General features: G+C 31.5%; 1 protein-coding gene across 2 annotated transcripts in view; it reads left to right on the top strand.

Moving 5' to 3' along the window:
• The window catches only part of PLOD2 (procollagen-lysine,2-oxoglutarate 5-dioxygenase 2), a 94,414-nt gene that overhangs the window by 67,021 nt on the left and 4,773 nt on the right, over positions 1–22,620 (top strand). Inside the window, exons 8-15 of one of the 2 annotated variants that reach the window (XM_088021023.1) lie at positions 3,709–3,810; positions 6,723–6,848; positions 8,476–8,597; positions 11,658–11,762; positions 15,687–15,812; positions 18,059–18,200; positions 19,351–19,413; positions 20,419–20,532. In XM_088021023.1, the coding sequence (XP_087877149.1) occupies positions 3,709–3,810; positions 6,723–6,848; positions 8,476–8,597; positions 11,658–11,762; positions 15,687–15,812; positions 18,059–18,200; positions 19,351–19,413; positions 20,419–20,532 (900 nt within the window). The remainder of the gene's footprint in view (positions 1–3,708; positions 3,811–6,722; positions 6,849–8,475; positions 8,598–11,657; positions 11,763–15,686; positions 15,813–18,058; positions 18,201–19,350; positions 19,414–20,418; positions 20,533–22,620) is intronic. The other variant, XM_088021024.1, reaches the window with a different exon arrangement.

Raw genomic sequence — 22,620 nt, forward strand, 5'->3', positions numbered from 1 at the left:
TGAGAATTCAGCTGTTGTGAGTAAGGCCTGATGTTCAGTGATTGCCGTATCACCAGTGCCTTCCCAATTCCCAGGATAATGCTGCCTGGAGTTTTACAGAGTGACTGATTTAGGACATCTCATAAGAAAAGGAGCCCTAACCCATAGTGCATTTAGAAAGACCTGGTCTAGGTCTTCTAGGAAACATTCTCAGTCTGGACTATCACAGTTTCTGACATGATCCTATCTGTCTTCCTGGGATGCTATTTGGTAACAAAGTGAAGTAAATTTTTTATTATAAAAATTATACTTGTTATAAACATTTGAGAAAAGATTAAATAAGCATTTACTTTATGCTAATACCTTATTAATATTATGTTAAAGTTAGAGGCACATGAATATATCACATTTTCCTGTGTCCAGCCTAATGGAGAAAGAAAGCAGATTATTCTCTAGATACAGACTTTGTTTTTTTTAGCCATCATGAAAGGCAAAAGGATATTCTGTATGAATTTTTGTAAGTTAATTTTACTTATTATTTTATTTAGTAAGGGGTGATTATAATGTCAGTGGCTTTGAACCATAACATTGACATAATATTTAAGCCATTTTTTTCATTGAAAAATTATACATAATCTGTAAATGATAAATTGTTTTTAATGTGTTTATGGACTGAAGTTATTAAAGTTAATTAGTTACTTTTTCTAAAACTCATGCTATTAATACAAATAATTTTTAAATTATAATTAAAAATTAATAATTTTTAAATTATAAGTGATTTTAAATATCACTTATAATCCCACTAACCTTTGATATTGTTTTGTTCATGATTGCTTTCAGTTTTTATGTCCTTTCAGTCTATATCTATGAGCATTATACTTTTCATTTGTTTTCATAATGATGTGTAAACAATTTTGTGTTTTAAGTAACATTTTATTTAAAATAAAGTTTCATTTTATTTAAAAGATGTTATCTACATAATTATTTTCATGCTTGACTAGATACATACAATCTGATATAAATAACTTTAGACAGAAACTGTGATTTCTGGCTGAAGCTTTACTTTTTATGCTTGAAGCTCATTTATTGTTAGGAACACATCATAAGATGCTTACTTTAATAACTAACCTTTTCTTTTAAATATCGGGTAATATACATGTTAAGGTAATCATGAAATTGGTGGTATTTTTATAGAAGCTAAAGTTGAACAGAAGAAGATCAAATCACCTAATTTGCACATGAAAACAAGCATTTCTGAAACTAATTTGATTTGCAATAAAAATAGGGATGTTAATTTTGTGCATACTTGGTGACTGACCTTGAATAATTGGCTGATTTGGAAGAAAGACAGAGAGAGAAAGAGAGAAAAGAAAAGAAAAAAGAAAAGTTTGGTTGGAAAAGTTTCTCTGCCAATGAAATGACATCATTCCTGGAAAGGGTTTGATAATTGTGCAAGAAGGATCAGGAAAGTACTACCACCTAGTAGCGGGGGACTGCCTGGAACAGCCAAACTACATAAACAGTCTTCTGAACTTTCCAAAGCCACCAGCATGAATGTCTGCAGATTTTAATGAAGAAAACAGATGTAAATGGAGCGTGGAGGTGATGGATAACTTCTCCCTGTGTAGTGAGAGATCCAAAAGAGAAAGGTTTCCAGTCAAAAGTAGTGTTTTTAAAATATCTTAATTATCTATGAAAATTAAATTGAGGCAAAAAGTAGAAAGGGAAAAGGTTAAAAATAAAGTCTTAATTCTGAAAACTAAAAATAATACCTTTTATGCTCTAACCTTTTAAAAGATATCAGTCATTTTCATATTCACATAAGGGTTCTAATAGACTGATCAATAATTCATGAAATAAATATTTAATTTTTATGAGATTTCTGAGATGAGGAAAGTGCCAGTCTTTACACATTGTTGGGAATTTTAGATATGGCCAACTATTTGGGGGATTTTTTTTCTTCCTTAAAAAAAAAAAACTCTTTCCCAGGATATTTTAAACAAATTATATTTCCCACTAGCCTTTAAAAAAATGTTTTAAAATTTCTTTTAGAATAATGCTTAGCACAGGATCCATTTCCACATGAATATATTTTTTTCCTTCAAAACCATATTGTGTAGAATATGATTAATGTTTGCATTTGTAATTTGACAATAGCAAAACTTTTTGTTTTTACTATAGAGGTCCATTAAAGTGACCACATTGACTCTTGAAATGTCATTAATGAATTTCATGAGTACATATTTCCTGCCCTGTAGTTTGTTTCCTGAATTATCATGTAGTTCGAAAGAGATGTGAATGAGTTACTTTTCCATGTCCTATGATCATACTACGATTACACAAAGATTTTCCCATTGTAATGAATACTGTACTGTTTCAACAACATTTGTTTCAGTTTTAATACAATAGAAATATTTGGATGGCTTCCCAAATATTTGAGAGGAATCTGGTAAAATGGTATTAGACTAATTACCTCATCTGTTCTGTACTGGAAGATCTTTTAGGGTCTTAGAAAGCTAGAAAAATCCAGTTGGCACTACCATACATTTTGACCATCATATTTAGTATATTGACACTTTTTTCTTTTGAGTTCATCTCACTTTTCTAATGAAAAATTAATGATTATATAAGCATAGTGAGGGTTTTAGGTGCTTCCTTTTCACAGTAATATAAAATCACAGCTAAAGCTAGTTTGCTGCAACTTTACTGTCTTGAGGTGAAATAGTTTTTGAAAAGAAATAAAAACATAAAAATTTAAAAATTACAAATGGTCATACCACTACAGGTATTAAAATTGCATGGAAAAGTGTACTGATTTTTTTAAAGGTAAATCAAAATTTTCTCTAAAATGTTTACACTCTAGGAATACTCAGGATTTGTTTGAGGGTTCATATTTTAGTGTTTATGTCTGTCCTCTGTCTACCTTCCCTCATTTTCTTCTCCACCCAAAACACACTCAAGGGACTCAGATTTTACGGATGAAATGATTCCCAATAGATGCCTGAGGAGAGGGGGAGATAAGTTACAAAGGAGATGTCTGAGTGATTTGAAAGGGGAGGCAGTATTGTACTTCAGTTTATTGTTAATAGGATTTGTAGGGTGGCAGTAATTAGGACCTTGTTCTAGATCTGTTTTAATCTGCAACTTCTGTTTTCCTGAAGTCAGTGCCCCTGAACCACTGCCCAGAAGCCTAGTTTATAGTAGGTAGCATAGTTTCTGGGACGGTTTAGTGCTTTTTGGTGATAAGGTATATATATATAATACCTGTTTTGTGTGGTGACGGTTGGCAAGAGGTTACGTTGGCACTGCCCCATTCACTGCAGGTGTCTGCACCAGGCCTTTGAAACTATTTATCTTATTACTAAATTACTATTCACATGACTGCTCTTATTGGTGTTGTTTTCGCTAAGTCTCATTAGCTCAATTAAAACTCTGTGTTTCATTATTTGACATATTTATTCAGTTATGTCTCTTCTGGTATTATTTCTAACTGAAATAAAATGAACTTTGTGATTTATAATGCATTTTTTGGCCTTTCTAGACAAAATTTGCCCTGATTTTATGATTCATTATCTGGAGAGAACTTAGTTCAGTGTATATACCTTTAGGTGCTAAATATTAGTAGAATTATTAAGGAATATACCTAATGCAGAAAGTCTGCTTTGAAGATAGATGTTTATAGAATTGATGGGAAAGGCTTGCTTAATATAGTTTTCCTTCATTTACTAGATTCTCCTGAATTATTTTGGAAACTATGTACCAAATGCATGGACTCAGGATAACGGCTGCACTCTTTGTGATGTGGATACAATTGACTTATCTACAGTAGATGTGAGTAATTGACTATGTGTGAAAAGTAGAAATAAAAAGCACAGTGTCATGAAATGCAGTGATTTTTTTAAAAAGCAAGTTATTTTATAGATTTGGTAATATGGTAGATAATGGATTTTTAAAGCTAAAACGATGATTCAGAAAATTGCTAGATTTGTGTGTTTCTGAACTGTTTTTGAAAGTGAAACTGGCTAGTAATTGATCCCAATAAAAGGGACTTAGTTGTTAATATTTAATAGTTGTTATGATTGGATGCTCTTGTTCTATTTTAGTCTGCTAACTTAGCCAAAGCATTGAGGAAAAAATGCTTTAGCATTTGTATTGACTAGTGTTATCTGTGCTTGATTTTCAAATATGATGATTTAAAAAATAATAATATATGATTATGTAATTAAGGACCGTTTTAAGTATTTTACATAAAGTAACTCAGTTAAACTTCACAAAATCTCTTAAGTAGATTGTACTAATTGATTAAGTTTTACAAATGAAAAACTGAGATACATACAAATTAAGTAACTTGTTTAAGGGCGCCCAAGTTTTTTAGGCATTGGAGGTGAGATTTGAATTTAGGCAATCTGCCTCTAGACCCTGTACATATTATATGCCAGGCACAGTGCTACTTTTATGTATAGCTCATAGAGAATTATAGCTGTAGTTTATCTTTTACACTTTGAGGGTAAAGGAGCAATTATAAATAATATTTACCTGTAGAACATTTTGATGCATCCTTCTGTCATCAACCAGAGCAGTTTTAGGATATCTTATAGTAACATTTTTCTTCCAAAAAATTGCTCTTGTAACTTGAAAGACTGTTATTATGTGTATGAACAGTTGGATTCTAGGGATGATTTTGTCATTAAGGCTGATTCTTTCCTTCATTCATCATAAGTTTATTGAGTATCTACAGCATGCCAGATAGGTAGAACCAATATAAGCAAAAATAAAATTCCCAGTTACATAGTCTTGGTAACTCCTGGATCCGTGCAAATATAAAATACTCTTACTGTAAAGAACTGACCTCCTGAATTAAATAGTTTCTATGCTTATCACTGTCTGAAAGGAGGACAAAGAGTAACTTGTGCACATTTAGGAGCTTCTGAATAGAGCCCTACTTTTCTTGAAAATAAGACTTTTTGGCTGGTCTCTCAAATAACAAACTGGATATTTCCTATCTGGAAAGAGCGCCAGAATATTTTTGAATGAAGCAGCACCATGATGTTTAAAATTCATCCTGATCTTTTTTGCAAAAGTAGTGTTGTCCTTTGTAGGGAGGGTTAATTCTTTTTATCTGTTCGGTCTTCTTTTACATAAACTTTCTGGTGTAAATATAGAAAAACATTTGCTTTAAAATTTTGTAGTTATTATGCAATAGGGATATAAAAATTAAAATGATGTGGGTAGTTAAGATCTCAGGCCTACCATATTCTTAGGTGTGGGCCATAAGCAAGTTTCTTTCTATATAAAGAAAGGGAGGGTTAAATGAAACTTTATACATAGATATGTAAATAATATTTTATATGTATAAATTATATATACATATGCAGTGCTAAGCCTTCAATCTATGTTAACTGTTGTATTATCATTAGTATATAAAAAGAACTTAGGTGGATAATGAAAAGGTAGCACATTGAAACCCAGCTCTTTACCTACTAATTATGTGTTCTGAGTTGCTTAATTTCTCTAAACCCCATTTTCCTCATGTTTAAATTTGGAATAGTAAGTAACTCTAAGGTTATTATGAAATGTATTATTTCATTTAATAAGGGAGAGTTGTGATCAACTTTTTACTTCCCCTATTAAATTGAGAACTCTTAGAGGGTAAATATTTTGTCTTTAGTTGTTTGTATTTTTTTGTTCAGTAATAAATATTTGAGTGAGTGAATAAATTGATAAAGAAGTAAACAGTAAATAAGTTGTACTTCAATGTAAACAAATATTAAGTTATGATCCAGATAACAGAAATATATGAGGCATCATGCATGAAAAGATGGGAGAGGCGGTACCTAATTCAGCACTTAACATATATGATACTTATAAAAATCTTTAATCTTTAAATTCAGACTTTAAGACATGTTTTAAAAAGGCATAATAATGAAATCTTTCTTATAGTTTTGTTAATAACACTATTACATGGTCATTTACTTATGTTTCTGTCTTCCCCAACCATTTGTAAATTTTTAAAGCCAGGAACCTTTTACTCCTTGTCCTAAATGTTGCTCCTCACAAGGACTGACAAATATGATGAATTTTTCAAAAAGTTCTCATGCAATTAATGAAAGATAAACTATCCTGTAAAACATACCCAAAAAGGATTTTTAAAAATCTATAGAAATAGATTGAACAAGATAAACTATATTAGTGAAAGAAAATAGTTTTCTTATATATAATAATGAGCAAAATAAAGTACTATCCATAAAAGGAGATTAAAGGAAATATTCAAGGATAGAAATAAAAGTTCAAGACCTCCATGATTGCTTTATCTGAGCTACAAATTAAATGTTGAACTTCTAAGCCATGGAAACCAAAAGGCAAAAACAATTAGCATTCTGACTTCTTAGAAGAAGATGACAAAGTAGATTCAGATCTGAAGGAGATTTCTTTAAAGACTATCATAAAGGAAGCATTGAATGGTAGAGTAGGCAATTTCCTTTATTACATTCATGTAATAAATATGAGAGTTTCCTCTTCAAACCTAAGTCATAATGCCAAGATGTGATTAGGTAAATCACTTTGTTGGGGGCCATAGGAATGTTATTTTAAGTGTTAGAGAATTGCCATGGGGCAATTGAAATTTAGCAGATTATACATGATATTCCTAATATATTTTATGTTGTATTGATTAAGACTTAAATAGAATTTAGAGTATACCCACACAAATAATAATTTGCTTTTATGTTTGCCATAAAACAAAGGTCCATCCAAATGTAACAATAGGAGTTTTTATTGAACAACCAACCCCTTTCCTACCTCGATTTCTGGACATATTGTTGACACTGGATTACCCAAAAGAAGCACTTAAACTCTTTATTCATAACAAAGTAAGTGTTTGAGAAATGAATGTTTTATGTGAAAATTGTTTTTCACCTTCTTTGGAACTATTTGCTATTATTTGTTTATGTCTAAAATAACACATTGGGCTAAATACAGTGGGGAATTTTAGGGGTAATTACTGTCCTGTTTATTTAGGACCTAAGGATTTTAGAGTCTGGAAACTAGTATCATAATATTGGAATAAGCCACATTAAACTCAATTTTGTAGATCCAAAATGGTGGAATATCAGCTCTTTTCATATGGTTCAACTTAATATATAAGTGAAGAAATGTCAAAGGTCCTCATATTCCTTTGCCTTTGGGTTAGTTCTAGTACCTTCTTTGATGGAACTGGTCATTAAATTGTTTGCAGCTTAAGCTAATATTGTGACATCAGAACTTAAAATAGCTTCCAGATATAGTATTGTTTTGATTAATCACACAATGGCATGCTCTTCCCCAAAGGATTTTGATACTGTCATTTTTTCCAAAAATAATCAGACCCTCCCCCAAACCTCCCACACATAATCTAAACTTAAAGACATTTTTGCTCGATATTTTCCCATTTACTTGTCCCTTTCCTGTTAAAACAATTGACACTTAACATCTTCTAGAAAAACACAATAGCTATGAAGTATGCATTTTCTCTCTTTTGTCCTAATGCTTTTTGTTTAATATTGTTTTTTCTTCCTAATGTACATGTCAGCTTATCGTTTGCCTTTTCCAGAGAATATTTTAAATTTGCAGAAAACCAGCTATAATAAGTTTAAAAGGGTGAATCATTGAGCATTTGCTTTGTAAAATGTGTCATAATACATTTATTTACATTGAAGTGTTTTGTTTTTATATATTGTGTCATTTATTAATGTCTTCCTCCTTTCATAGGACCTCCTTGATGAGAGGGAATTTTGTCTTCTCTCTTTTTTTTATAAAATTAACTCTGCAGCTTTTATGATATAAATAGTTTTAACAAACTGTGAAAAGCTTTTAAATAACTTAGTGAAACTCAATACACAAAAAGCTCTGAAATGCTCTGTTGGAGACACATAATCTTATCTAAATTTTAGCACAGTTGAATCATACTAATTTGATGACTTATGTTCATAATTTATCAATAAAGTTTTGTTAAACTTTACCTTCTTTTTGTAAAAATACAGTTTTATATGTGACCATTCATTTTTGTCTCCAGCTTCAAAGAGTATTATAATACTTATTTTATAAAATATGATTATATTTATAACTTAGATTAATATCTGTTAGGTTTAATAGACATTTTTTTGGATATTTTAAAGCACACGTCTGAGATTCTCAGGCCACAAGCCATTTTTCCTTCAAGTCAGAAACATTTTGTTTAAATTTAAACCCAGGATTTAAATATTTCTTCAAGGACCTGTCCAGGAGTAGATGTTAGAAGAATTTTGTAGTATCTTCTATTTAAAAAATATTGATGTTTATCTATTTTAGATTCTTCACGTGATATGTGTTTGATATAGGTTATCATTTCATCTGTAATTGAGGGAATATGTGAATTGTGGAATTCACAACTTTGAGTAGGATGCCATCCCTACATATGAATACTTCAGTCATCCTATTTTCATTTTTGCACTAATTTTCTGTTTTTAAAATATGTTACAGGAAGTTTATCATGAAAAGGACATCAAAGTATTTTTTGACAAAGCTAAACATGAAATCAATACTATAAAAATAGTAGGACCAGAAGAAAATCTAAGTCAAGCTGAAGCCAGAAACATGGGAATGTATGTTTTAATCAATTTAAGTAATTTCTACTAAAGAAATTTAAAGAAAAACAACTTTTCTTCAAAATTAGGATCCTGAACTTGGGTGTCTCAGCTCTGTGTGGGTGTTTGCATGTGTGCTGTGTATGCTCATGAACACACCTCCACTGTTGGACTATATTTACATTTGTGTGTATTTACATGTATACAGAGAGAGAGATTGGTTAAGAGTCAACATATTTAATCAAACTATTAATTGAACTGCAGATCAAGATTCAAAAAATAGGGATGCCTGGCTGCCTCAGTCAGAAGAGCATGTGACTCTTGATCTCTGGGTCATGAGTTTGAGCCTCATGCTGGGAGTAGAGATTACTTAAAATAAGAAATAAAAAAAGATACTCAGACAAATGAATAGTATGACTGATGTAGCAGTGATCTAAATGTTTACTATCTGAAGATTATGTGTGGTGAAAATGTGTGTTTCAGATTGTGGAGTATAAAGGGCATTCCTACTTTCTAGTCAGCTACTGGTCTAGATAAAACTATACCCCTCAGAAGAAAGTTTTAGGTCCTTTGTTTAGCCCCTTTAATACTTTAGACAGATTATTAGTAAAATTCTGGAAATAATAAAAACGATCATTTTTCAGTGAATGTTAATTGAATATGCCAGCAGTGAGTTAAGAGCTGCTGAGAAAAAAGATAAATCATGTGACTTCTCTTCAGATGTTCTCTTGTGTTGTAGAGTGATGGGTAGTGCCTGGTGTGGGAATAAAGGCATAGGCAGGAAAACAGGCCTCGGAAAGACAAAACTAATGGTTTCATAATTTATTTATTGGAGAATACCTTGGATCCACATTTGGAACTTATTTTCTCTCTCTCTCTCTCTTTTTTTTAATATATACTCTGTTGTGTCCAGCTTCTTTGGCTCAGTACAATGTATTCTCATTCACTCATGTCAATGCAGTTATCAGCAGTTCATTCCTTTCATGACTGACTAATACTCTTATCATGTGAATATACCACAAATAGATTTTACACTTTCTTGTTGATAGAATTAGATCATGTCCAGTTTGGAGCCATTTGAATAAGATTGCTAATGAAGACTCCTTATTAGAAGTGTATATGTGGGTGTATGTGTGTACCTATTTTGCTTCAGTATATTTTAGGAAAATACACAGGAGTAGACTAACTAGGGCATAGGGTAGAGTAAATGCATGTTTAACTTTATAAGAAACTGCTAAATAGTCCTCCAAACCTTTATACCATTGTACACACCTGACAGCAGATAGTTCAGACCTCTGGCTGCTCCATATTTGTCAATAGTTGATGTTGTCCATCTTTTTTATTTTAGCTACTTTATTGAGTATCAAAAATATCTTACTGTATTTTAATTTAATTCCCTGACAATGAATTCTCTATTTGTATATTAATTGGCTATTTGTGTGTATTCATTTGTGGAATGAATTTTGTTTACATTGGGTTGTCTTTTCTGTTTATTTATAGGATTTCATTATCTGATCTGTATACAAGGGGTGTGTGTGTGTGTGTGTGTGTGTATGATGTTTTGTGAATATTTGCTCCATTAGGTGGCTTGATTTTTTTTACTTTTTAAATCATGTCTTTTGATAAGAAGAAATTTGAATTCTAATAAAATTCTATTTCTCTTTTTTTTTCTTTTATGCTTTGTGCTTTTGGGGTTTATTTTCTATTTAAGAAATCTTTCTTATTCCAGTGTCATGAAAACATCCCTTGAAATTTTTCTTTTATAATCTTTATTGTCCTAGCACTTATGTTTAAGATGTTTCAATCTATAATTCATCCTGAATACATTTTTGTGTTTGGAGTGAAGTGGGGGGTCAAATTTTATTCTTTGCAAAAGGAATTCCAGTTGTTTCAATACTCCTTTTCATTTTAAGGCTTTTCTTTTCCTATGTAATTGACTTGGCTTTGGTCAAAAATCAATTGACTGAATATTTATGAGTGATTGTGAACTCTCTACTCTGTTCCGTTGATTTTAGATCCATGCCACACTTTATTACCAGGGATTTATATTAATCTTGAAATCAAGAAGTGTAATTCCTTCAGTTTTTATTCCAAAGTAATTTTGGCTATTTTATTTTTATTTTATTTTATCTTATGTATTTAATTAAGGTATAATTCACATATAGCATATTAGCTTTAGATGTACAACATAATGATTCAATATTTGTATACACAAAATAAGTTTAGTTACCATCTGTCATCATACATAATTACAAAACTTTTAAAAAATTTTCTCTAATTTTTTGCACAAGTTTAGCAATGTTTCCTGTATGACAGTTACTTAGAAACAAACGTGATATAGAGATTCATACTGACAATAGCGGAAAATGATAACTAGGATCAGCAGTGAGGGAGGGGAGCTCAAAAGGAGAGAGCCCCAGATGTAGAAATCATAATACTTGGAAGCATCTCATGTATCACAAGTAGTTCATTCCTTGTTGTTCCTGATGAAAATGCTACAAACCCTACCAAGAAAAACATATGTCTTAGTCCATGATCCCTGATAAGAAGCAGGGGAGTAAATTTCTTAGAAAGAATTCCATGCAAATCAAGTTTAAAAAGTATTAATACCTAAAGAAGTACACACTTGTATCTCTAAGATTCACTTAAAACTGAGTTGTTGGATAAGCAAGATTTTGCACTGTGTGTGTATACGTGTGCAGAAAGCATTTTGATCTGTGAAAAAAAGTTGTTGATAAATACATTGAAATAAATTATGTTTCCCTTTCAGAGAGGTCTAAGTACCAAATTCTAAATTGCCATTCTGACTGGGTATCTTATGCCTTAAACTTTTTAGTGGCTTGAAAATGTATTTCACTTGACCTAAAATTTTTAGTGTTGATCTCCATGTGAATATCTATGTTGATAAACTGACCATTTTGAAATTTAAGACAATATTTATCCCTTTGGCGACTGTCTTACTATTTTGATTAGAAGAATATGTTAGAGAAACTTTATTTTATGTATAAGCTTTATGTTGACATTTTTCAACTAGCAAGTATTTATTTTATCTAATTCTTATTTCTTTTTCAATGTTAGGGATTTTTGCCGTCAAGATGAAAACTGTGATTATTATTTTAGTCTGGATGCAGATGTTGTTTTGACAAATCCAAGGACCTTAAAAATTTTGATGGAACAAAACAGGTACTACATAAGATTCATTGTCAATTTATTTTTAAAATGATAATCATTTTCTGTGTCTATGTGGACACACCATGCTTACATATCTATGTTTAGTGAATTGAGGGAACTCACATGAAGTTATTTTCTATGCCTTATAAACTTTCAATTCTGATTAGTTTTCTTTCAAAGGAGTCAAATAGAAAACAACATGATGAAAATTAGAAGTATTTAATATTAGTTACAATCACAAATGCATGTTTATTATATTTGGCCTATTTTTCTGTTTAAAGCAAGATGAAATTGTGATATATCTGTAAAATTTGGAATTTTTACATTTTTTGTAGATATTTTTAAAGTAGAATTTCATAAAACTTATGACCTAAAAAATTATTGCAAATGGAGATCTAAGTTCTTAGAATTTGAAACAAATTTCAGAGATCTGTGACTGAACTGATAATTATTACTTGTCAGTACCTATTTTTATTTAGTGGAATTGAAGTGTGAAAAAGACATCTATACCAGCTTATAATGATATTAGTCATTATTTATTATATTACACCTATTGCTACTAGTAGTTTATTAATCCTCCTACTAATAGCCCACCTTTAATGAGTGCTTATTAAATGCCAGGTATTGTTTTTAAGTATATTTACATATGTTAACACAATTATTTCTCTTAGCCAATAGTATGATTAGCAGTGAAATGTTAGAATTACTGTTTTTATTTTGCTGAGTAAAATATATGAGAAATCTGTTATGCTATACTAGCCTCCTTTATATGTAATATGATTTGCCAATTTGAGAATTCAGTTATTACTTCAAAATCTAAGACCTCTTAGTATTAATCTGTGTATACAGCCCTACTGTATATCTATAAATTGCAAGTAATTTTTCAAAACATGAATAACCTTTTGATCATCAGGCAAGGAAAAGCCGTTAGGCTACCTTAGAGATAGGGGATAGAGTTGCAATTTATAACCCTTAAAACCTAGTGGAATTCAGTAATATTTTCTTGAATTTGCAATGTTAATTGCCTCTTAATTTGATTTAAATTCAATATTATGGAATGTAAATTTTTAGATAATATTTATATGTTTTTATTATATGACATTTTTGCAGGTACTTATTCTTACAGTGAACTATTTAATGAATTCATACTATGTATTTAACATATATCCCCTTTAATATTAATCTAATGTTTTAAACCTTGTAAAAAATAAAATTCCTTCATAAGTAACTCAACTGCCATCTGGGCCCATTGCCCTTGAAAGGCTAGAAAACTCAGGATATTTTTCCAATTCCATAAATTTCTGTTACTGATCAAAGGTTTAGGTTCATATGATACATATGGTTCTTGCTTCTGTATCCAAGCATGTAGTTTTCATAAAGAATTTACATATACCAAAAATCTTGTGAGATTTAGTAGACTTGACTGAAGGTTAGAGGGACAAGGGATGGGTCACATTTTAGGGCATGTAGCTTTCTAGCATTTCATCAGCTCTCTTTTCCCTCTTTTCCCATCTCTGCTATTTACTGCCTTACTCCAGGTTTTACTCCTTCAGTAATGTAGTGTAATTCATCATCCCCCAGCTGCTATCCTGATAAAGTAGTCCCCCTTATACACAGGGGATACGTTCCAAGACCTCCAGGGGATGCCTGAAACCACAGATAATCCCAAACCCTATATACACTATTTTTTTTTTCCTATACTTACAGACCTGTGATAAAGCTTAATTTATAAATTGCTCACAGTAAGAGATTAACAACAATAATAAAATAGAACAGTTATAACAGTATGCTGTAATAAAAGTTATGTGGATGTGATCTCTCTCTCTCAAAATATATTTTTGTTCTGTGCTCACCCTTCTTGTGATGATGTGAGATGATAAAATGCCCACTTGAGGAGATTAAGTGAGGGGAATGACCCAGGCAGTGTGACTTAACGTTAAGCTACTATTGATCTGATGATTCATCAGAAGAATCATCTGCTTCTGGACTATGGTTGACCCTGGGTAACTGAAACCAAGGAAAGTGAAACCATGGATAAGGGGCCTTACTGTATTTCAGTACTCAAAACTGTTGAGGCACACCAAAGATGGATTTTGATTTCCATTTCTTTGCCTAACCTTCTTTGGAAGGCAGCGGGGATTATAAATTACAAGATTTTTTTTCTATTATATATTTGATCTTATCAGTTAACACCATTGAATTATTTCTTAACATAATATATAGATTCTAATTTATAGTATCATTTCTAATATTGTAGATATTCTCTCTTTTATTATGTTATGTTAATCACCATACATGACATCATTAGTTTTTGATGTAGTGTTCCATGATTCATTGTTTGCATATAACACCGAGTGCTCCATTCAGTACGTGCCCTCTTTAGTACCCATCACCAGGATAACCCATCCCCCCACCCCCCCTCCCCTCTAGAACCCTCAGTTTGTTTTTCAGAGTCCATCGTCTCTCATGGTTCGTCTCTCCCTCCAATTTCCCCCCTTCATTTTTCCCTTCCTACTATCTTCTTCTTTTATTTTTAACATATAATGTATTATTTGTTTTAGAGGTACAGGTCTGTGATTCATCAGTCTTACACAATTCACAGCACTCACCGTAGCACACACCCTCCCTAATGTCTATCACCCAGCCACCCCATCCCTCCCACCCCCCACCACTCCAGCAACCCTCAGTTTGTTTCCTGAGATTAAGAATTCCTCATATCAGTGAGGTCATATGATACATGTCTTTCTCTGATTGACTTATTTCGCTCAGCATAACACCCTCCAGTTCCATCCACGTCGTTGCAAATGGCAAGATCTCCTTCCTTTTGATGGCTGCATAATATTCCATTGTGTATATATACCACATCTTTATCCATTCATCTGTTGATGGACAATTTAAGTGTTTCTGGTTAACATTTCCTTTTAATAGGAACCAGGAAAAATAAACCAAAATCACTATTTTGAATGATGTGTATTTATAGACTGTTGCACTTTTCTGTAGGTAAGGGAAAGGGCACACCTGGTCTTCACAGGACTGGAGTGTAGTGAAATAGGTTTTTTTTGTGGCGAGTACCTGGTTCATAAACTTCCTCATGGAAGAGTTGGGTGAGCTTTTCTTAAAAATTGATACCACTATAATTCACTTCATTTTTAAAGTAATTCTAGAGGAACCTCAGAATTACCTCATTTGGAAAGTGTTGACACATTATAAATTAGATTTTCCTAAGAAAAAATCTGACATATTTTGAATCTGTAACATGTGCTTATCTCAAAGGAACTACTTTCCTGGTAGGTAGTCAGACAGAGTGCTATGGCAATTACCCTCTATTTTGCTTTTTAAAATAGTTGAAGGGCCAGAAGAATGTCCAGTGTTGCCAGGGCTAGCACAACCCATTTTAAAAAGTTGTAAAAAAAAAAAAAAGGAAACATACTTTAAAGTAATTCAGGACCTAACTTTAGGAAAACTGGCCTATTTACAAATATCTCAGCTCATCTTTATTCATTTTTTTATTCAACAAATATTTACTGGATACTTCAGTGCACCAGGGATTATTAGTTCTTCTCAATGACAATGAAACTATTCGATTTCATTTTGTATAATTTCTGAAATACTTAAAATAATTAAATAATTAAGGTAGTTTGACTTAATTGGATAGAAGTAAGGTACTTTTAAAACTCATTTTTATACTTTCATTAGTATTTTCTGTTACTTTGCCTTTTTAAGAAACATTGAAAATCAGCAGTGTGCTTATTCAAGAAAAAGTGGAAAGAAATTCCTGTTTATCTTTTATTTTACTTTTTTTTTTTAACTCACTTCATGGGTATTGAATGAACTTTAGTGTTGTATGTGTCATGCTAAGCCCAAAACACATAATTCTGTGGTAATTTAAGAATAAACAATTACTTGGATTTGTTTTTCCTTTCACGCTGTCTTTAGAAAGATCATTGCTCCTCTCGTAACTCGTCATGGAAAGCTGTGGTCCAACTTCTGGGGAGCCTTGAGTCCTGATGGATACTATGCTCGATCTGAAGATTATGTGGATATTGTTCAAGGGAATAGAGTGTAAGTTACTTGGTCAGTCTTTTAATGTAAAGTGCCATAACCTCAAAATGTGGTCTTGTTAACATTACCTGAGTTTTTGTTCCTCTTTTCTTCATGATTAGTGGAAATCTGCAAACCTGGAGACCATTTGGGATCCTGAAATACTAGTGTAAAATAATATTACAAAAATCTGTCTTTGAGATTCTAAATCTTCACAGGAACAAACTTGTGGGAAATACTAAGAGATACTACATGGTAGGTGGGAGTAGCTGTGAGAGGGTTGTCAGAAGACTAATATTATTTAGTTAAAAGTTTAGAAAAGGAATTTAGTTTAGTTCATTTAGTGGCCAGGATGAAAGTTGTTTTGATAGCTTTTAAAATTTGAAGTGAACAACAAAATCAATAACAAAGGCAGTGAGTTACCTTCTGGCATTTCCTACTGTAAGAATGTTCTGTGTAAAATAGCTAATATTCTCCTTTAAAGATCAATTTCTTCACCAATATCTGATTTCCATTTCCAGAGTTTAAAAAGAATATACTTGCTACAAAGCGTATGCATGATTGATATTTATTTCAGAGACAACAGTTGATATTTTTTAGACTAAAAAATAATCAGAATTGAAATAGTGTTTTTTTGCTAAGGTAGTATAGAGTGGAATGTTATCCTTTTTCTTCATACAGATGATGGACCAGAGTGACTGATATGTTAAAAGGCTTATGCCTAATTTCTCAGATACATCAGCCCAATTAAAAAGGGAAGACATTCTTTCATGACTAAAAATATGTGCCCCTAAATTTAGAATAAAAACCCCACATACTTTCTGTTGAACAGTTGAGTATTAAAAAGATGTTTTACTTGTGAAAATAGTAATAGTAAATTTGAATGATAAATATGATTAAAGCTTTTGTTAGCTGCAATTAAGAAGCATGATAGCTGAAAAAACACTGTTCAGATCATATTCTGTTGTTTCAAAGTATTTTGTTATCTCTGGGATGATTTGTATAGACCAAATGCCTGATATTGTCTGTGGGTATAACAGAAATAAGGGTTCACAGAAGTAGAATATAGAATTAATGTTTAAGTTGCTTTAGGCACTGGTGATATTTTGTATAGCCTCCTGTCACTGTTGTTTAAAGTATAAAGAGAAGAATATGGGAGAGGTTTTTGATCTAGTTAACACAAAAATGCACTTCATGTCCAAAAGCTACATGAAGGAATGACATCTTATGATACGTATGCACATGGGTGTGTGTGTGTGTGTGTGTGTGTGCGTGTGCGTGTGTGTGTGTGTGTCTTCAAAACTGCATACTCTGCCAGTGACAAGTTTTTGAATTCAGATAATACACTGTATTATCTTTTATGGCTATTTCCCTTGAGGTTCATCTAGCAAAACAAAATGAAATCATATTCCTTTTAATGTCTAACTGCATTTCCTTGGTCAGAATCTTTCCTTTCTTTCTCTAAAAGCAATAGGCATTTGCCTTCAGATGAAACCTTACTCACTATTCTTAGGAAATGAGTCATGTTCAGAGTGAAAAGACAAATGTGGGGAAGAATGAAGGACAAAATAAAAGTATCTCCCACCCCTCACATACTTCTAGCTCTATTTCTTCATATCTTCTGTTTCTCAAGAAATTTGAGATGGCTTAGTGAATGTCAAGAGGATTTATTTTAGGAGAATTTTAGGCTGTACTCAGTGGTGTGCTGGTAAAGGTCTAACAACTGGATCTTGGGGTTGAGGGATGCCCTGATTTGTAGTGTTTGCCGGTTTCTGCGGTGTAAATGCTTCTGCAGTGGCTGATTTCAGGCTCCTAATGTGAAGTCACTGAGTATAGCTAAGTGCTCTGGGAGCCAGTGTGAACCAGCTGCAGTACACCACAGGTTGTATGTGATTATTTTTGCTATCAAACTGCTTAATCCTAAATGGAAACTCTTTTTGTACAATAGAAGATTATACTCTAACTATAATAATGAAGTGAAGGATTACAGCCAAAATGCTAAACAGGTATCAACCCTAAAATGAAGTTAATGTAGGGAGATAGTGATTTATTGCATAAAAATATAGTATGTAGCAAGTAATGTCATATATGTGTGTATAACTATGTTAAATATCATTACATATGTTTGCATTTACATGTAATTTGATTCAATGATTTATATATACAAAATTTAAAAACATACAAGGTAATTGTTTTGAAAACATAAAAATAAACCTTTAAATATTTTTTATTTGTGGTATTTTGGAATGTCTTGTCTTTACTTTCAGGGGGATATGGAATGTCCCATACATGGCTAATGTGTACTTAATTAAGGGAAAGACGCTTCGATCAGAGATGAATGAAAGGAACTATTTTGTTCGTGATAAATTGGATCCTGATATGGCTCTGTGCCGAAATGCTAGAGAAATGGTAGGGTCTACAATGATGGCTGGCTTGAATGTTTTTATAAAATGGCTTGCTTTACCAGTTGATGTGTCATTGTGTTTTGATGTCCCTTTTCTTTCTAATTTGTAAGTACTAGCCAATTTTTTTGGTTCCATATTGAAAAATTGGGAGCAGTTATGGAGAATAATTTGTGAACATTTGTCTGTAGAAATAGTTTGGAAAATGTTAGGTTCCATGCTTAGGCATAAGCAACAGAAAGATTTCAATCATAAACGTGGATTTGTTACAAATCAGCTTTGCATTTTTAAGAATTTATCTTCACTTCCATCTGAAATTTTATAGTGGAAAACTGACTTAATTAAAATTAATTAGATAAAGCCTGGGTGAAATAATCATTTATACATTTAAGAAGAAACACTTTTGTTCTGAAATCAATGCCCATTATTCTCTTTATCATTATAAACTGCACACTCCTCAAAGCAGTTCCTTATCAGTAAACTGAGAGAGGGATTGTGATATGTAGTATATTTCATCTGTGTGAAAAGTAATGATATATTGCTATTCTACAAATGTACTTTCATTATAAAACTTCAGTGATTGTAGAAAATAGTTTGTTTTTCAAAATGTATAAATGTTTTAGAACATGTTTATATAGTTTTCTATTTTAGAAATGATTGGGTTATTTTACTCAAATTCATATAAGCAAATGTGATTTGGGAAAAATCAGAAAAGTTGGCAAGTATTTTTTTCTAGTTTAATAAGGCATGTATTGTTTGACTATGTTTGTTTTTCCCACAAACCTATGTGCATCGTTATATTGAGTATCTTCAGTACTTGTGATTGTAATTTGTGCTCATGTTCTGCTAATTTGACTCAACAGCGCATCCTGGAATGGCCTCTCTTACACATTTTTTCCTTTGTCTTAATTTTGTGTCTAATGAAAATTCTACTAAGGAATGAGCTTGGATTTATGTTTGACAAAAAAAAAAAAAAAGAAAGGGCTGGAGTTGTTTCTTTGTGTGCGCTGTAAGCTTTGCTTGTTATGCATGTTGTCTATGAAGGACATTTCAGAATGTCAGCTTTTGATCAAGGGCTGCTAATGTTATTTACCTAAGAATACCTAAGAGAGTGTGGGTGTGCAGGTCAACTTACCCAATGCTTCTCTTCATTTTAGACTTTACAAAGGGAAAAAGACTCCCCTACTCCGGAAACATTCCAAATGCTCAGCCCCCCAAAGGTGTTATTTTTATTTATTTTTATTTGTTTTTATTTAATTAATACTAGATATGGTATATTATATTGCCTACCAGTAAAGCTTAAGAGTCTTCTTTCCACTTAGCATGGTAAAATGTTGGTATTCATTGGTTCTTAAATTGTATATGTGTGTTTATGTTTTGTGTGTTCGGGTGGGCATTATGTGATATTCAACTCTTAGTTCTTTGGGCTGATTTACATTTTGTGGTTGACGAATGAGAAAATTAAACCCAAATCCTTTTCACTAGTTTTTCTGGTTTTGTTTTTTTTAAGGGAGAGAAAAAGTAGGAGTAAGTATAAAGTACATACATGTTGACTAAAATGAGATTGGGGTGTACTCTTCATTATTATTGTTTTTATTAATAACTAACCCTTTTACCATTAAAACAGGTACAAAAAGAAACAAACTTACCATAGTGGTTTTTGCCACATTTATTTGTTTTGGGGCAAGGAAATGAGACCGGTTTTCTTTAGCTGCCTTTAATGAATAAGTAATTTCTATGTTCAGTTTTTAAGTGTCAGAACAATAAAAAGAATGACATAGTCTGATGAAATATTGACATTTGAATTCTTGTTTAAAAATGTGACGTTTTCTTTGAAAGAGAAAGAAGCCAAAACAGGTACAATTCATTGCACTTTGGTGTCTCAAAAATATTTCTGCTTTCAAACAGGAATTTTTTTCCCTGATGTCTACATCTAGGATCAATGAAAAAGGGACAAAAACAGTCATTCTTCCTCTTCTTTTTTTCAGTTGAGTGTTAGTGCTATCAATTAGTTTTAATTGTGTGGTGTCTGAATTCATAATTAATAAAATTTTTTTCTTTTATTTTAAATTATGCATGTTTTATATGAAAAATAAAAATGCATATTCAGGAATGAGATATAAAAGTTGAAATTAATATCTCATATATATATTTTTCCTATGGTTAAGTTTATTTTCTTGTATTTTCCTCTAAGATTGTTAATACTGTTATTCTTTGGCACATAGGGTGTATTTATGTACATTTCTAATAGACATGAATTTGGAAGACTTTTATCAACTGCTAATTACAATACTTCCCATTATAACAATGACCTCTGGCAGATTTTTGAAAATCCCATGGTAGGTATTTCATACTCAACTTCATTTATTTCTTCTTTTCCTATAACTTTAAATGGATGTAAATCAGTTGGGTTAATAATATGAAAATGTGATAAGAGGCTTTAAAAAGTTTAAAGTTTAAAAAACAGCTTAAGAAATATAATTAATTGTGTCTTTTAAAAATAATATAATTTAAAATATTATTATTTATATTATTCTTTAAAAGATACAATTAGGAGTGCCTGGGTGGCTCAGTCGTTAAGCGTCTGCCTTCGGCTCAGGTTGTGATCCCAGGGTCCTGTGATCGATTCCCGCAATGGGCTCCCTGCTCAGCAGGAAACCTGCTTCTCCCTCTCTCACTCCCCCTGCAGTTCTTTTCTCACTGTCTCTCTCTCTCTGTCAAATAAATAAAACCTTTAAAAAAATAAAATAAAAGATACAATTAATTATATTTCTTGACCAAGAAATTTTTTTAAATTAAGACATATATTAGGAGTGGGCAAAGAAATTAATCAGTTTCTATGATTTCTCTCAATATTTCTATTTTATATATTCAAAAGCATCATAAAATTTTTAATTGTAATTTCAGAAAAACAAGGAGCTCACATATGATAATATTATGTTTTGATTTTCAAGAAGAGAATTCAAGAAGTTAGTTTGGGAAAATACATTTTATTTTATCATTTTATTTATTTTTTTATAACAAGTTTGTGAATGTACAGCAAAGACAGCCAGAGAAGATTGTAGAGTAAGGGGATTCAGCATATATAGAAAGTCTGAAGTTGAAGAAATTATCTCCTTCTAACTCTAAAATTATTTTGTATCTTAAAGATTTGAATCATACAGGAATTCACTCCTTTTTTGTTTTACGGGAGCCTGTTTTCTTCAGTCAGTTTGGAACATTTATTCAAGGGAAAATACTCTCTTTATTAATCATCTCTATAATGCTACTGTTCATAGTTTTCCTCTTTTCAATAGCAAAAGTTTTAAATTACAACGACTCAATCCACCTGATCAGAATTGTCTTTTATTTTGTAGGAGTAGTTGACATCCAGGAATAGTAAATTTATTGGTCTCTGAAGACTCTGTTCAATAGAAAAAGAATGTCTTTTGACATTTTTGTATTTTAAAAGTATTTTCATTTCATCTTAGCTTCGTATCAATCTTTCACAGGAGTGTAATTAAAAAGAGGCTTTTTAAAATGGTGAGGATGTAATTACATATTTTACTTTGGCACTGAGTCTCTTGGTTATTTTGAGAAATAGAATTATTTTATTTCTTGGGTAATATTAGTTCCTGAAAAAATGTCCCAAATTATATCCTGAATTGTAGACATTTGTGTCTGAATTCATATCTTTGGAGAATATGAAATGAAAACATCAGAAGTAAGTAGGAACTGCTTTTCTTTCCAGGGCTTTGTTTTATTTTTGGTAAATTAGCCTGATCGATAATGCCTCCTAAGGGATGTCCCATAGCAAAATATTTGACGATTGTCCCATTATCAGAATTTCTAAGAAATGAGTAAGTCACAGTTTGCTCTATGATACTTGAAAGGTAGCCTAAAATGAGAAGTTAATGCCTTACTGTAAGATCTTAGGGATTTTTTCCTTTTACTTCAAAAAATCAATAATGATACATAGGAAAGAAATAAAGATTTTGAAATGTTATGAATGATTATTTTTTTCCTAATTTCCCACCATATTTTGGAATCAGAGAACAACCACTATTGAAGAGATTAATGAGATAATACAATAATTTGATTCTTATAATTACATACTATGTATAAATGAAATTTATTGAAGAATTTGAAGATAACTTTGGTTCTTCCATATCAAAAATATCTGAGCTACATATAAACAAAGATGTGCAAAGCTAAGAATAGTGTATAAATTATCAGGGCCTCTCTGAAATCTGACCTCAAAAGATGTATTTCAGACAAATATTTTCTGCAACATATTTTGTTTGGAATTATTTTGAGTCTATACCTCAGTTCTTCCCTCCTGGCTCCCTTTGTACTTTGTAAAGAGAAAATTAAAATTTTGTTAAATATGTCTAAATTCATTTAAGAAGAGATCTTTTTTGATACTAAATCACCCCATATTTTCATAT

The sequence above is a fragment of the Eumetopias jubatus genome, unplaced genomic scaffold (genome assembly GCF_037043125.1).
Source record: "Eumetopias jubatus isolate StellerSeaLion01/CBP00866 unplaced genomic scaffold, mEumJub1_p1.0 scaffold_1, whole genome shotgun sequence".
NCBI lineage: Eukaryota > Metazoa > Chordata > Mammalia > Carnivora > Otariidae > Eumetopias > Eumetopias jubatus.